Raw genomic sequence first — 15,713 nt, 5'->3', positions numbered from 1 at the left:
CGTTTGTTTACTAATACACAGACTTCAAAATCAAGACATGTGTATTGTACAGGCGTAAATACTGCCTTAAAACAAATAATTAGCGTTGTAATCCCTCAATTAGATGCGTTTTTTTACGAATGAATGCACGTTACTTGTATATTTATCCTTGAAATAAAAATATACTCACTTATGTAGCCTATATTCTGAACATTTTTGGATGTTACCTTTATAGTTTTCCGTCGCTGACGCCAGCTGCGTGCCTCGCTATCACAAGATTGGGTATTATTCTAATGTTTGCCCATACTCACCCCTCGCAACCAAAATTGGCTAGGGGGCCATTGTCATCATGCCTCACTGGTGCAGCCAAGCAATGGGTGTGGGCGTGGGAAGCTGTGGCTGCTGAGGTGAATGTCGCGAGTGGCTTTGTGGGTAGTGTGGAGGAGGTCAGAGCAAAATTCTACGACGTTAAACTCCACAGCAAGAATATTGGAGACTTGAGACGGGAGGTGACTGTCACAGATGAGAACATTATTCTCTCTGCAGTGTTTTAACAAGCAGGGAAAAGTCATATGGGTGGACAGTTCCACAGACTTACATACTATAGGGCTGGATTCATCATACCATTTACCGGACCTCTGTCTGGTAAGTGTCGCGGTATCTCCGCCCACTCGGTAAATCTACATTCATCAACCAGTTACCGGAGCCGTGGTAAGGCCAAAAGTTACCGCGGCTCCGAGCACCCGTAACTGAGTTACCGCAGGCGTGGTAAGTGGGTAGACACTGCCGCGGCTCATGTTTGGAGGCGATTTTGAGCCTATGTATATTTTTCCTCGTGACGTGCCCTACACCATCAGAAGCAGAAAAGCATGCAGATTTAGGATCTGGGTTTATAAAAGCGATGTGACGAAAACCAGCTGAGTACGAAGGAGTTGAAGAGAAATAAGTGCAAGAAAATGTGTTTTATATACCGACGACGACACACCTCACTCCCACCCCGTTTCCTGACCCCAACATTCATTTTTGAGAAAAATGGAGACCACCATCATCTTCCTGAGAAAATTTTGCATCACACTAGCATAAAATTGTAACAATAATGTGTAAATACACATACGAAAATCAGAGTTAAATGATAGGGAATACACATTTTCTTGCACTTATTTCTCTTCAACTCCTTCGTACTCAGATGGTTTTCGTCACATCGCTTTTATAAACCCAGATCCTAAATCTGCATGCTTTTCTGCTTCTGATGGTGTAGGGCACGTCACGAGGGAAAATATACATAGGCTCAAAATCGATTCCGAACATGAGCCGCGGCAGTGTCTACCCACTTACCACGCCTGCGGTAACTCAGTTACGGGTGCTCGGAGCCGCGGTAACTTTTGGCCTTACCACGGCTCCGGTAACTGGTTGATGAATGCAGATTTACCGGGTGGGCGGAAATACCGCGACACTTACCGGACAGAGGTCCGGTAAATGGTATGATGAATCCCGCCCAGCTGGACCGTTTCGGGTATCGCTCTGTAGCTATGCCTTCTGGTTGACCCGGGTGGTAAAGCCCGCGGTGCTCGTAGCCACGAGGTTGTTAACGCAGCTACGCAGCGATAAAGCCGCGGGCGCGCACCTAAGAACAGCACAGAGCATCGGCCTTCCAGTTTTGTAAAACTGAACCCGTAAAAAGTTTCTTGTGGCAGTGCTGGGTCTGCTAGAAAGCCTACGAAACCAAGGAGTCAATGACAACTTGGTGCATCCGCTTGCGCGGTGATCTGTTGCTGTTTAGTTACACTGTGTTGCCCTTGCGATCCGGTTGGGGGGGGTACCCCCTGCACAGTGCATCCAGCGGGACCATGGGGAGGCCAGCCACAAGAAGTAACCACGATGTACGGCCAGCCCGCACCTCCAGATCGGGCTGGCCCACGGGACTCTCGAACCCCTGCGGGCCCCTTTACTCGCCTTACCGTAAGCATGATAAAATGATTAAAATCCTTCTTTCACATGTCGTACCGAGGGCGGTACTTATCAGCATTTCTTATTCCGCCCTCACTCCCGCAGAAGTGCTAGCGGACCTGTACGCCTTCTCCACGGGGACGGAGCCCTACTCACCTAGTCCAGGCTGGACTTAGTCAGTCATCAAGGCTTAAGCTAGGTTTCGCACTGTGTTTCATTTAAACAGTCCTTTGACACCCCGCCATGTAAACTTGCACTGCCTTGACTCTCGTCACTTCGATATGGTCTGCAGCGCTCGGCAAGAACGTTTACGTGCCATTTGTACTGTGAAGCACACAGCTTTCCTGCGAACCTTCGCACCAGGAAGTCAATATCATTGCTACGTGCAAGCTGGTGCGCGCCTTACAGGTGCGTTACGCCGCCCGAGCAGAGCTTAGCGGCATCAAACGGGCAATTTGAACGACTTTATGGCGGCGCGCGACAATTTTTTTTTTTTTTTTTTTTTTGGGGGGGGGGGGTTAAAAATCTTTTTTTTTTAAACTCCTGGATACGGGCGAGGTCGGATACGGTGCACCCGGATAACTGAGGGTTTACTGTACTTAAGTTATTGGTCTTCAATTTTCTACTCCTGAGAGACTGGGCCATCTATTTTCCTGTTCCCAACACAGGGGGAAACTCAACAACAGGAGAGGATACCACAGCTGCCGCCACTGTAATGGGACTTCCTTCCCAACATCAAACACAACATCTCACTGTCATGAACACTTGAGAAGTTGACGTAATCCTGAAAGATTGAAATATAAATATTTGCTGCTGAGGATTGAACTGCTTCCACCCAGGCAGGAAGTCAATGATTTACCATTCAGCTAAGGAGGCACCCCACTATAGTCAGGCTCAGTTATAAAGTCCAGTTGGACAGGCCTGCCCAGGGAGTCCCCTGGCCATAGTGCTGCCAAGTCTTATTTGACCCATAAGGGATACAAAAAAATCTAAAGGATATAAGGATGCAAAAAACATATGTTTTTAAGTATATTTCTTGTAAAAGCTCATGTGATATAACAAAGAAAATCATACAAAAAAAATTAATAATAATAATTAGAAATAAGCAAATAAGGTCTGTGTGTGCACATGAGGTAAAGGACTTGGCTTTATGTGCAAAAAATCCCTTGTATGCAGAAGCCACACACAAAAAAACTATCCATCACAACTAGCTGTGTGACGGAGACTCTAGGCCTATGTATGCATGTATTTAGGCCTAAGGTTCTTGATTAGTGTATGTCGGATGTAGAACAATAGAAAAGGTCACAAGGAAACTAGGAAAATTAAAGGAAATGGAGGCGTCCGCATGTGGGACACTCATCCTTTTACAGAACCCACCAATATTTCCTCCTGCAGGTTACTTGTCCTTTAGGGGTTAATGTGTACAGGATATCTGATACACAGTTCAAATTGTATGTAGCTGACATATGAGAGTCATGTATTAGGGGTGATGTGGCAGCTCTGTGAATAGGTTCAGACCCCACCCAAACGGACCTCGCGTTTGTGTCAGACTATAGCCAAATGGGTGTTTTGGGGGGCCTCTTCCTCATCGGAGAAGTTATTTTATAAATCTACTTCATATAATTATGAGAACTGATTTAAAGCTTATGGTGCTGATATACATATTATAAAGTCATCCTGCTTTCACACATTGGAAGCATAATGGATAAGATAAAAAAAATACAGTGGAGTGCACCTCTAATGTATCACTGGGTTGCTGTTGACCCACCACGTGGTTTCAAAGTACAAGATTGTCAATAATAATAAGGGGAAGGAATTTTTAGAGTGACAGTGTTTTAAATTTTCAGGTATTTGCATGTATCTCTTGCAGAATACTATCTGTTTTCACCTTGCAAATATTCTGCAAATGTTGCTAGAGTTTGAAGCTGCTAAGCATGCTTATTTCAGATCCAAATCTTATTTCTTTGCATCATTTTCTGAGGTAGTGTGACAGTATTGGTTATTTGCTACTGGTGCATGTTATTTTAAGTTTATGAGTGTGTATTTACTATTCCTTGCATACTTTGTAAAGAGATATGTGTTCCTTGCCACTGTCTTCTAATGATAAATTTGTGATGTCAGGTGCTGAACCGGTCCATGGACCCACGCACATATGAGCAGCAGCAGCCCCTCATTGCCCAGCTGCCCCAGGTGCCACTCTTGCCTCAGCAGATCATCACTTCAGGGACCAGAAAAGACTGTATCCGTTTAAGAGGGTTGCCCTTTGAGGCTCAAGTGGAGCACATCCTGGAGTTTCTTGGAGAACTGGCCAAGAGCATTGTTTACCAAGGGGTACACATGGTGTACAATGCACATGTAAGTATGGCTATTTTTCCTGGGTTTTCTTTTCCCTAGTTGCTGGAACATGAATTTTGTGGAGTTTAACTGTCTGTAGTAGAACAGATGTTTCCATTAACTTTGTAGGTAAAAATTAAACAAACTTATGCTACTGCTTTCTAAAACTTGCAATCATTTTCTTGATCTAGTAATTTTCATAAAGACTTGTTTTTTTTATTATGCACAGGATCTCTAGACAGAACTTGTTTTTTCAGTAGATTTTGATACATATTGAATGAATGGCAATTTTTCCTTGGAAATCATTAGCCTTTCTATTTTTTATTTTTTTTTTTTTTTTTTTTTTTTTTTTTGACCTATGGTGCTGGTAGGCTTTCTTGGTGGGGCCTGATGGTTGGCCCTAGCCTGGCCCCTATTCCTCTTAAAACGTAAGGAATTCAAAGGCCTCCATGGTGCAGTGGTCATCATGCATAGCTACAAATACACAGACTCGGGATCAAATCCTGACCTGGGCAGTCGGCCTGCAGCTCACCCACCTGTTCATACTCCCTTTTGGGCTGATCAGCAAATGGGTAACTGTGGTAACCCAAATGTCACACTGGCCCTGTGTCCTGGGGCAATGGGTTCTTACCCACCACAGGCTCAAGGGCCAATGCAATGGATATGAAAACCAAAGGCCATGTGCAGCTATATAGCATATGTCCCCAACTTTACCTTGACCTTTACCTTTATCAAGGCAAACAGACAAGCGATTAATACAAAACAAATCAACACCTATCGGAAAAAAAGATCCTCTAAGGTGGTTAATCACAAGGCAGTGCTGCATGCAGTGCAGTAGACAAGAAACCTGGGAGCATATTTTCTTCCTGTGTTTTGCTGAATTTGACAATAAAATAAGTCACTCCCTCATTCCCACCCCACATTCACTACTGGACTTTTGTTATTATAATCAAGCACACTGCAATGAGTATAGCTGGAAGAGTACAAATACTACTGCAATTTACAAAGTCTGTAACTCTAACACACCCAAGACACAGATAGTAGGAGTAAAGTAAAAGGTATGCAATTAAGATAAATGAAATGATACTACCAGAGGATATAGCAACAAAAAATCAATAAGAAAATAGCAATATTCAGATAGATTTTAATAGGGCTCTGTCATATATCACTAGAGCTCTCCTGAGAAGAGGCAAGGAGAGGTATATCAGGGGTCTCGCTGAGGAAGTTGAGGGCCATTTAAATGCAAATGACCTCTGGCTACTTACCGAGCCCTGAAGAAGCTCTGCTCCAAGTCTCCCTCTCAGGTGAGCGCTATCCAAACAGCTAATGGCTGCCTCATGTTGGACATGGATGGGCAGAGGGCTCGTTCGGCTGTGTACTTTGAGCAGTTGTACATGGCAGACCCTCCAAGTGGGGAGCTTCCAGTTGCTGGGTTGCAGATGGTGGATGTTGATCCACCCATCAACACCCCCCTCCACCCCTCTTGATGAGATCAGAGAGGCTGTGGTGAAGTTGAGGGGTGGAAAGGCACGTGATACCTGTAACATCAGTGTGGAACTGCTCAAAGCTGGAGGTGAGCCCATGATCCGCGGGTTGTATGCAGTCTTGACTGCCGTATGGCAGTCCGGTACCATTTCTCCAGACTGGAAGAGGGGGTTGGTCATCCCTATCTGGAAAGGGAAAGGGGACCAACAGGACTGCAACAACTACCGTGGTATTACACTGTTCAGTATGTCAGGCAAGGTACATTCTTGCCCACCTATTGCTGATGCGAATTTGCAGCCAGCTGCTGAAGCTACAGAGACCTGAACAATCTGGGTTCATGCCTGGTAAGTCAACAACTGACCAAATCCTAGTGCTTCGTGTACTGGTGGAACGCCGATGTGAGTTTCGACAGGGGATGCTTGCAGGCTATGTCGATCTCAAGAAGGCGTATGACTGCATCACGAGGCACTCTGGGATCTTCTGCAACTCCGTGGGATTCCTGCAAAGGCAATTTTCTGGCCTGTATTCTGGGACTGAGAGTGCTGTGAAGTGTGTGGGGAGGCATGTCCAGCTTCTTTCCCGAGAATGCGGGAGTGAGGCAGGGCTGTGTCCTTGCCCTATCACTTTTCAACACTTGTATGGACTAGGTACTAGGCAGAGTTGTGGACCAGAGTCATTGTGGAGCATCCATTGTCAATACCAGTGTCACTGACTTTGTTTTTGCTTATGATGCAGTAATCCTTGCAGAGTCGCTGGAGGTTTTGGTGATGGCTCTTGAGGCACTGCACAAGGAGGCGAAGCCCTTAGAACTTCAGATCTCGTGGGCCAAGACCAATGTACAGGTGTTTGGAGGCTTGCTAGATGAAACAGTAGAACAGTCTGTTCATGCGTGTGACGAGGACATTGAGATCTCGGAAAATTTCACATACCTTGGTAGTGTAGTTCAGAGCAACGGTGAGTCTCACCAGGAAGTCCTACGAAGGATTGGCCTGGCCTACGGTGTTATGGACTTGCTTAGCACGAGTATATGGCAATGTCAATACCTGTGTTGAAGGACAAAGATCCGGATCTTTATGTAACTTGTGCTCCCTGTCTTACTCTTTGGTTGTGAGACATTGACACTAAATGGGGATTTGGAGAGGCAGATTAATGCATTTGGTAATAAATGTCTATGCAGAATCATGGGATATTGTTGGAATGGCTTTGTATCAAACCGGCAACTACTCTGTAATACTGATTTGACATATTACCTGCATAGTCCATCAACGCCAACTCTGGCTATATGGGCACGTGGCATGCATTACCCAGAGGCCGACCCTGCTCATTGGGTTGTCTCTAAAAGACAATCCTGAGTAGAGGAAGTTAAGTGGATGCCCATGGAGTTTGTTGCTTAGAGCCAGTTGATAGATCCTGCCAGGAGGTACTCAGGTTGGGAAGGGGGACCTGCATGAAGACTCATAGGGTGGGCAAGGCGACACCCCCCCCGGTGTGTGCCCCCATTGATTGATTGAATGATAAATTATTTTAAGAAAGCAATATAGACAGTGTTGATTATATATGAATATGTTACTGCTGTAGTGAAAAGGAATTCACTCGACTTTAATTTACACGATCATCCAGTGGTTGTTTAAAAAAAAAAAATGATTAGAGCAGCTTCCAAATATATCTGGCCTGTGGCAACATTCCCATGAAGTTTTACGGCAAAATTCAAATATTTAAAGGGAAAATTTGAAGATCCTGTGCACCCCATGATGCACGTGTGCAACAGCTGATTTTTGTTTACATCATCAGTATTAATGATAAAATATCATTAGAAATATATATATTTTTTTTTTGAGAGGCACTGTATATCTATCAGTGGTTTGAGTCGCTCATCATGTGGGTAGACAATGATGTATGTGGAGTAGAAGCTGATCAGTTTTATGAGAGCATGAGAGCATCCTGGATATAATTTTTGCTCTAAAGGTGAAAGTTCTTGGTGCTTCTATAACAGAGTTAAGCAGCAGAAACAGCACACCAATATCATGAAACAAGGAAGCTTTCCCTTGCCAAGATACTATTGGAAAAGTCGTATACCAGAACATGACATCACAAAAACTTCTCAGCAGATGTCACCAAGGATGGACACAAAACCCATAGAGGCCCTACTCTCCACGATCTGGCTGAAGAGCCATAAAGTCAGTATGCTTGACATCATAAAATGAAATTTGTGTCTCAGATGACCAACATGTAGCACAACTTGGAGTATGTGAAGGGCAATGTTTTGTAACCTTAGTTTGGATCTAAAGAATTTATAGAACAGAAAATGGAGAAAATGCACTTGCATAAAATGAGAAATACTACCAAAAATAAATGCTACCAAAAATAAAATAAAAGGTGAGTGTCAGTAAAGAGTATGAGACTGGGGAGTAGTAATGATGAAACCTGGCAGCAATGATGAAGAGGCACCTTCTCATACCATCATTCTTGGAATAATGATACCTACTTGGTAAGGAGATCCCAGGTGCAATGTCATTTTCTACAGTGCAGCAGAAATATGCACAGAAAATGTTTGCAAACTTATACTATGTAATTTTACAGATTACAGTGGTGCCCTGTGACTAGCATTTTTCTAACTAGCAATTTCAAGTCAAGCAATAGGATAGAAACAGTCCCAAGTTTCATAACTAACAATCAAAGCCACAGAACTAGCAAAAATGTTCCCATTGGGTGAGAGGAATGAGCAGGCAAGTTGTATCAAGACAGCCCTAGGAGATGCTGTATGAGGAGTTGTGCTGGAAGGGTGGGCACCTGGTCCCTGAGTTCAATGGACTGATTGGCCACACAGCATTGTGCAGTGTTATGCCATAGTGCTAACAAGTCTTGCCAAGATGGCGCTGAACGTCCTACTGAATCAGGCGGGGGCACGGCGGGGCAGTGAATGTAAAGCTTAGCCTCATTATTATTTCCAATTGGAGCAAGAAGAACTTGGTGTCCTTCAATGCCTCAAAAACACAGTTTCTCCATTTATCCACTCGACATAATCTTCCAAACAACTATCCCCTATTCTTTGACAACACTCAGCTATCACCTTCTTCAACACTAAACATCCTCGGTCTGTCCTTAACTCAAAATCTCAACTGGAAACTTCATATCTCTTCTCTTACTAAATCAGCTTCCTCGAGGCTGGGCGTTCTGTATCGTCTCCGCCAGTTCTTCTTCCCCGCACAGTTGCTATCCATTAACAGGGGCCTTGTCCGTCCTCGTATGGAGTATGCATCTCACGTGTGGGGGGGCTCCACTCACACAGCTCTCTTGGACAGAGTGGAGTCTAAGGCTCTTTGTCTCATCAACTCTCCTCCTCTTACTGATAGTCTTCTACCTCTTAAATTTTACTGCCATGTTGCCTCTCTTTCTATCTTCTATCGATATTTTCATGCTGACTGCTCTTCTGAACTTGCTAACTGCATGCCTCTCCCCCTCCCGTGGCCTCGCCACACACGACTTTCTACTCAAGCTCATCCCTTTACTGTCCAAATCCCTTACGCAAGAGTTAACCAGCATCTTCGCTCTTTCATCCCTCACGCTGGTAAACTTTGGAACAATCTTCCATCATCTGTATTTCCTCCTGCCTACAACTTGAACTCTGTTATGGACAATATCTGTGAGGGAAAACAAAGTAGTGGAGACGCTACAAAATGCCTAGCCTCAAGGAAGCTGATTTAGCAAGAGATGTGATATGAAGTTTCCATTTAAGAAATGAGTTAAGAATAGACTAAGAAAGATAGCAAGGTCAAAGTTTAAGCATTCTGTAGCATCAAGCCTCAAGCCCTGTATTTCCTATTGAATATCTTCTGTCAAACCTTCAACTGCTAAATGCTTGCAGTGAGAGCGTGGAACACTTGGATCACGTTGCTGAATGCTCAATGGAAGCCACAGTCAAGTTTTAATCTCCCACTCACAATACATGTTCCAGCACTATTCCACACTCCATCGTAACTTCATTCTGATTGGTCCATGTTATATGGTGGGCTGTCATTGGCCACCCTACCACCTCCTACACAAGCACACCTCTATACATGAAACAGATGCCCTTCACATGTCACCAGAATGGGATAAATCGCATCTTACCTAGTTATCTCTTAAAACCTCAAAGTGATAGCAAGAAAAATATACTATATATATAAACTATACTAAATATGATATTATATTATATACTTTTTTTTAGATGATGGTAAAATATAATTATCCATATAAAAAAAACTGTATTGCATTTACTCAGTCATCATATGAAATATTGCAATGATAATAAGCTAGTCATATACAGTACTCTCTCGAGTTTCACTCTATCCGAGTTTCGCGATCCTCGAGTTTCGCCGTTAGTCCTAAATTCTTACCATCCCAAGTTTCGCGCATTATCATCCCCGAGTTTCGCGCTGCTTTGACATGTATGGGTCACGCCTACTTACCATCGGCGTCACGCACGCTACCTTAAAAGGTAATATCACACTAGAAATTTTCCTCCAAACATTGTGGCTATGGCAAGAGAGAGAGAGAGAGAGAGAGAGAGAGAGAGAGACTTAACACGTTAACCGCGTTTGAACTTCCTGCCGCCTCCTCCCTGTTGCGTTTGGTTCAACTTGACACAGCGTCAATCCCCCGTTTTCTTAAACTTCTAAAATTTTGTTTCGTAGGTTAACACACCACTATGGTGTGCTAGCACCCGAAAGTTATGTTTCAATTTCTTAAACACTCGCACACCCAGCAGTGTGTTGTTAGTTAGACAACCACACTCGGGACCCAGCATACCACAGAATTGCAGACGATTCGCAAAAGTTGGTAGCTCCCGCCCGAGTAGGTTGGCTGACCTGTGTATCAGCTAGTGGAGCACTGTTTAAAAATGGCTATGAAAGACTAGACCACCCTGCTTACTTATGCACAAAAACGGTTTCTAGTGAAGCAGATAAGAGACAGTCTGGTTGTGCACAGGAAACCATCCGACTACAGTGCTGTTTTAGCATGAAATACAGCATGGGAAAACCTGACCTAATTATGAGTCAGCTACCTGTGAAATGTCAACACGTTACGTTCTCCCACAAGGCGCCCCGAGGCCCACTAACTTTTTTTAAATCGCTAGCGCCGTTTCTAGCAATTTGTGACGCATAGGCCTTTATATGGGGTTCAAAATGCATAGAATAATGACATTTAACCAATGAGAAGTGTGAGAAGTACCGCTGTGAGACGGAAAATAAAGTAAAATATCCAATTACCCAATTCCCTGCTGCTGACCTACAAATGATTTGCCCAAGTGTGGCATTAAACTAGAATTTTACTAGATCGACATTACTGATTTTCAGCTGTATAAATCTTTGAGTAGAAAGAAAAGAAAAGACTGTATGAAGTAGTCTGTATATCAAGGACTGAATGCATCATTTCAGTTATTATATATTACAAGTAGGCACATGTATAAGTATACTCGATTATCATGTACGTATTACCAGTACATATTTCAGGCCTTCGAACGTTTTAGTGGCGTCATTCATCTCATACAAGAGCTTGATGATGAGCAAATTGAAGAAATTTGACGAATTAGATTACCCCACACAGTTTTACGGGATCGCAGTGACCCAAATGACGTGCCTCACAGAAGAAGAATTCATCCAAAGGTAGTGATCTCATTCATCTTAATCATAATAAACTACATTACTATACTGTAGTTATAATCGACTTCTTACTCACTGCAATACACGCGCGACCACGCATTTTGCTTTAAAATCTTGTACTTGTTGTGATTACAGAGTTACTGATTGAAAAAGAGAAGTGAAATAATAACAGAAGTAGAATAATAGCATATTTATTGATTATTCATAAGTGTTTTTAATATAATGAATATATTTCTTACATTTCGTTTCTCTTTCGGATGGGTATGGTCGCCCCATGTTGTGTGGTAGGTCAACACACGAATGTTCCAATAATGTTAGTCCAGGATCCAGGCTACATATCTGTAAAAAAATGGTTGTGCATGCAGTTTTACTGCAGAAATAGGTTCTACAGTAGCTAATGGATGAAATTAAATTGGGTAGACATTTCACTCTTTGAACATTTTGAAAAAAAATGTGATGTCATCAGAGCTGAGGAGAGGTGAGAAAGATGGTATAGAATTGTTGGAGATAGTTTTGGCTGGATACCAGAAGTCTCTGGAAGAATTAGAGAAAGCGAGGTTTTGACATTTTCTCTTGATTAAAGAATTTTGGGTGAGTTGAAAAACAAATTTGGTACAATTCCAGGCAGAAATATAAAGATCGAGATTAGCAGGAGTTCAAAGGCTCAGGTGCAGCTTGTGAGCTGCGTCTCCATCTTTTATACACAAGAAGAAGAATGATTAAATCAGCTTTTAATCAATCCACAATGGCATATACAGTGATTATATATATAAGAGAAACTGCAACAATGCAGTGAAAAATCTCTAAATTTACACCACTATAGGTGCCAGGAATCAAACCTGAGCCTTCAGAATTGAAGTCATGACAGCAAACCAACTGAGTCATAGATGAGCTATTGTCAGAAATCGAGTCCATGAAAATTTCTATTGCCTTTCTAATTTCAAACAAGTGACATTTAAATCTGAGAGAGAGAGAGAGAGAGAGAGAGAGAGAGAGAGAGAGAGAGAGAGAGAGATTCTTTTTAAATGTTTAAATTTCACAATTTCATATTTGTGATGTATAATTAGTACAGCTTAAGTTTTGATCTGAACCTTTCCATTTCATCAGGGTCAACCAAGTGGTGAAGCATTTATCCAAATGGACAGTGAACACTCTGCCTACCTTGCCTCTCAGCAAAGACATCATCGCTACATGGTCTTTGGCAAAAAGCAACGATACATTGAGGTTTTTCAGTGTTCAGGAGAAGATATGAACATGGTGCTGACTGGAGGCCTTCCTGCCCAGCGACCCATCGTGTCCCCGGGTATGTTGGTGTGGGACAGTACCTCCACCGGTCTTCCAGGGGGATTGCATCACCCACAGGGTTTGCCTCATCCCCCAGGTGCTCCCCGCCCCCCAGGTCCTCCTCCCTTTCCTGGCTTAGCTCACCCATTTCCCCCTCCACCTCATAGCCATTTGCTTCCAGGTATGCCTCCAAGTCCACTCAAACAAACAGACACACCCTTACTCCTTCCTCCCCCAATGGGTCCCCCCCCTCCCAGACCACCTCTTGCCCTTCCTCCCATTGAGTTGCCTCACTCCTCCCAAGCACCACAAACGCTTCTTTCATCAGTAAAACCCACTATGTCAGTACCTCCTGCATTTGTAGGGCACTATGGAGACATTTCAGTTGCTTCTCAAGTTGGTGGTGCAAACAACCCAGTCATCTTTTTTTCTAACCCACGCACATCTTTGGCTGGTGGACTACATCCCCAGGTGACTTTGGTTCCTGTATCATCTGCTCAGAGCAGAGATGGACAGGGGACTCACACTGTTCAGAAGCCCCCATTGGGTCCTCCTCTTTTGCCAATGCCTTATACTGCAGCTCCCTCTCTGCAAGGACCTAGACTACCAACCACTCAAAAACGTAGCTTTGAACAGGCTTTTCCTGGGGATCCAGGTGCTGCTGGCATGGGAGCCCTCAAAAGGACTCCATTAGTAAATCATTCCATTATACATCCTCTTTACCCTCCACCACAAATGTTCCCTACCATGTAATACTTTTTTTTTTTTTTTTTTTTTTTTTTTTGCTGCATAACACACACTTGTATATAGTATTTGGCAAAAGGCAAGAGGGATGAGAGCACAGATGGGTCAAAGCAGTTAATCCTGGTAGTCTCTGGGCAGGGTCTGGTAACTTTCATCAGATAGTAGTGTTAGTAGTTATGCAAGTTACTGAGCTGTTCACTGCATCTTACCCCCATCCCTTGGAATTAAAATGGTTGTGTGTGTGTGTGTGTGTGTGTATGTGTGTGTGTGTGCGTACATGCGCATGCACATGTATATGCACATGTGTATTCACAGCTGTGTGCACATTCATGTGTGTGTGTGTGTGTGTGTGTGTGTGTGTGTGTGATGCAGCAGTTCTTTGTGCAATCTGCTATTATCTGATGTGCTGCACTTGGTTTGGTGAAAATATGAGCACTGCTGGCCAATAGTGTGTGGTTGCTTTGAGTGTTCAGCTGACAGTGGATGAGCCTAATTTTATTTCCAGTGTCTGTCTGATGGATATTAGACAATGTTTCAACTGAGCTGGCTGAGATTTGAAGGATGTATATGTTGTTTATTGATACTTTTGATTTATTTAATATGACTATAAAGAATTGAAATACATTGGTTAAAAATAATTGAAGCTCAGTTTGAAACTGTACTGTTATTCTAGTAACAGTTCACTCTAAAATCTATCTTTGTTAGTATGTGGGTGTGTATGAGTGTGGGTGAGGTGAAAGTTGGCTATTGTGTACACGGCTATATGTGTATTCTCATTGTTTAGGTTCATACCTTACTCCAACCAATTCTGCTCATGATTTAATGAGCATTCAATATAGGGTTAGTGATTTTTAGATTTAAGCTATACATTTGTGTAATAATATGCTAATAAGAACTTAGATAAGGATAACCGTGTACACCAAAGCAAATAGTTGGCTAGCAGTGTGACATTGGTGATGGTGTGGTGGTCATCAGTCTACCCTTGTGGGGATGTGCTGTGGGCCCCACAATGGGTCCTGGGAGGACACAGGTGCTGAACACAGAGCATCACACTTCAAGTTATATCTTTCTCCAGTAATCTAATCAGTAATGCCTTTTAGTCCTGGTATTTAATGCCAGTGACATTTAAAGAAGCTGTTTAATTTGATTTGGCATATTAATAAGTATTTTTAAATATATATATTGTGCTGACTTGAGTGTGAAATCTCTGCAGTCGTGTGCTCTTCTGCCAGACTGGCAAGGGGCCAGATTTGGGGGGGCAAGTTTGGTCCTCTAACACTTCTGTAATACATTCCTTTAAGTGTGATATTTGCACTATTGTTATTTTGTGTGTACATTCAGTAGTTTCCTTATTGTTATAGCTTTACATTTAGTTCAGTTTTTGAACATTTTCACGGCTTATATGACTTCATTTCTATCTGGTATCTGCCAGAATCTTATTCTAAGTGTGATATCTGACTTTAGTCAGCCCAGAAAATGTTCCAGATAATAGTTTGACTTACCTGGACTTTGGTGTGTTCGCCAATATTACTTTGCTGAGACCAATAAAATCTGTTAAGATATTCCCAGTGGTTTTCTGGTTCCGGTGTATGGGTCATCTCTCATCTTCTATATCAAACAAAGCCAATCTCTCATATGAGTCTCGTGGGCCTGGCTGATTAAGGTAACAAGGTAGGCAAGAGCTTTACACCTTTTGTGGTTGCAGGCTGCATTCTAGTTTTCTTAATATCCTTTAGCTGTGATTCACTGTAGTTTTGCTACTGGCTAAAAGTTGTGCTTATTTATGGTTATGGCTTTGGTGCAAGAATTTTAGGTTGAAATTTTGGGTGGTGCATGACTAGTCTGGTGTGGGTTGGTTATGCTGTGGTGTGGTGGTTTGTTGGGGTGCATGTGGTTATGTGGCGGCAGTAGTGTTACTCTGAAGCTTATTTGTGGTAAAGGCAGGCTGTTAACATTGTGAGTGATCTTATGATGAAAATCATGGGACCTTTTATTGAAGATTTGAAAAGATCTATTGCAATGTATGTGCCTCCCTTTATTCAGCTGATACACTAATCTATTGTTTTCTGATTCTGAGTAATTATTTTATGGTCAATATTAAAGTGTAATGCGAATAATTGTTTACTGATAGTTTCCCTTAGTGAGTCATCTATTTGCATATACAGCAACTCTCTTTCTTTCCAGTAAATGTTCTTCACCCATACCATTTTGAGGAAACTCGTCATTCAAAGCAAGCTAATTATCACATTTATTGAAAAATTACTATTACCCAAAGGTTGTGTATGACTGATTGATGGA

General features: G+C 42.7%; 1 protein-coding gene across 12 annotated transcripts in view; it reads left to right on the top strand.

Moving 5' to 3' along the window:
- LOC126980954 (RNA-binding protein fusilli-like) overlaps positions 1 to 15,713 on the top strand; it is a 111,279-nt gene that overhangs the window by 83,061 nt on the left and 12,505 nt on the right. For 10 of the 12 annotated variants that reach the window (XM_050831410.1, XM_050831411.1, XM_050831412.1 and 7 more), the window contains 2 exons: positions 4,048 to 4,281; positions 12,495 to 14,978. In XM_050831410.1, coding sequence (XP_050687367.1) covers positions 4,048 to 4,281; positions 12,495 to 13,424 — 1,164 coding nt within the window. In that variant the 3' untranslated portion in view covers positions 13,425 to 14,978. Of the gene's footprint in view, positions 1 to 4,047; positions 4,282 to 12,494; positions 14,979 to 15,713 lie in introns of those variants that run through there. The other 2 variants (XM_050831414.1, XM_050831415.1) reach the window with 1 other exon arrangement.

This window comes from Eriocheir sinensis, chromosome 46 (assembly GCF_024679095.1).
Source record: "Eriocheir sinensis breed Jianghai 21 chromosome 46, ASM2467909v1, whole genome shotgun sequence".
Lineage (NCBI taxonomy): Eukaryota > Metazoa > Arthropoda > Malacostraca > Decapoda > Varunidae > Eriocheir > Eriocheir sinensis.
This window is presented reverse-complemented; position numbering and strand designations above follow the sequence as displayed.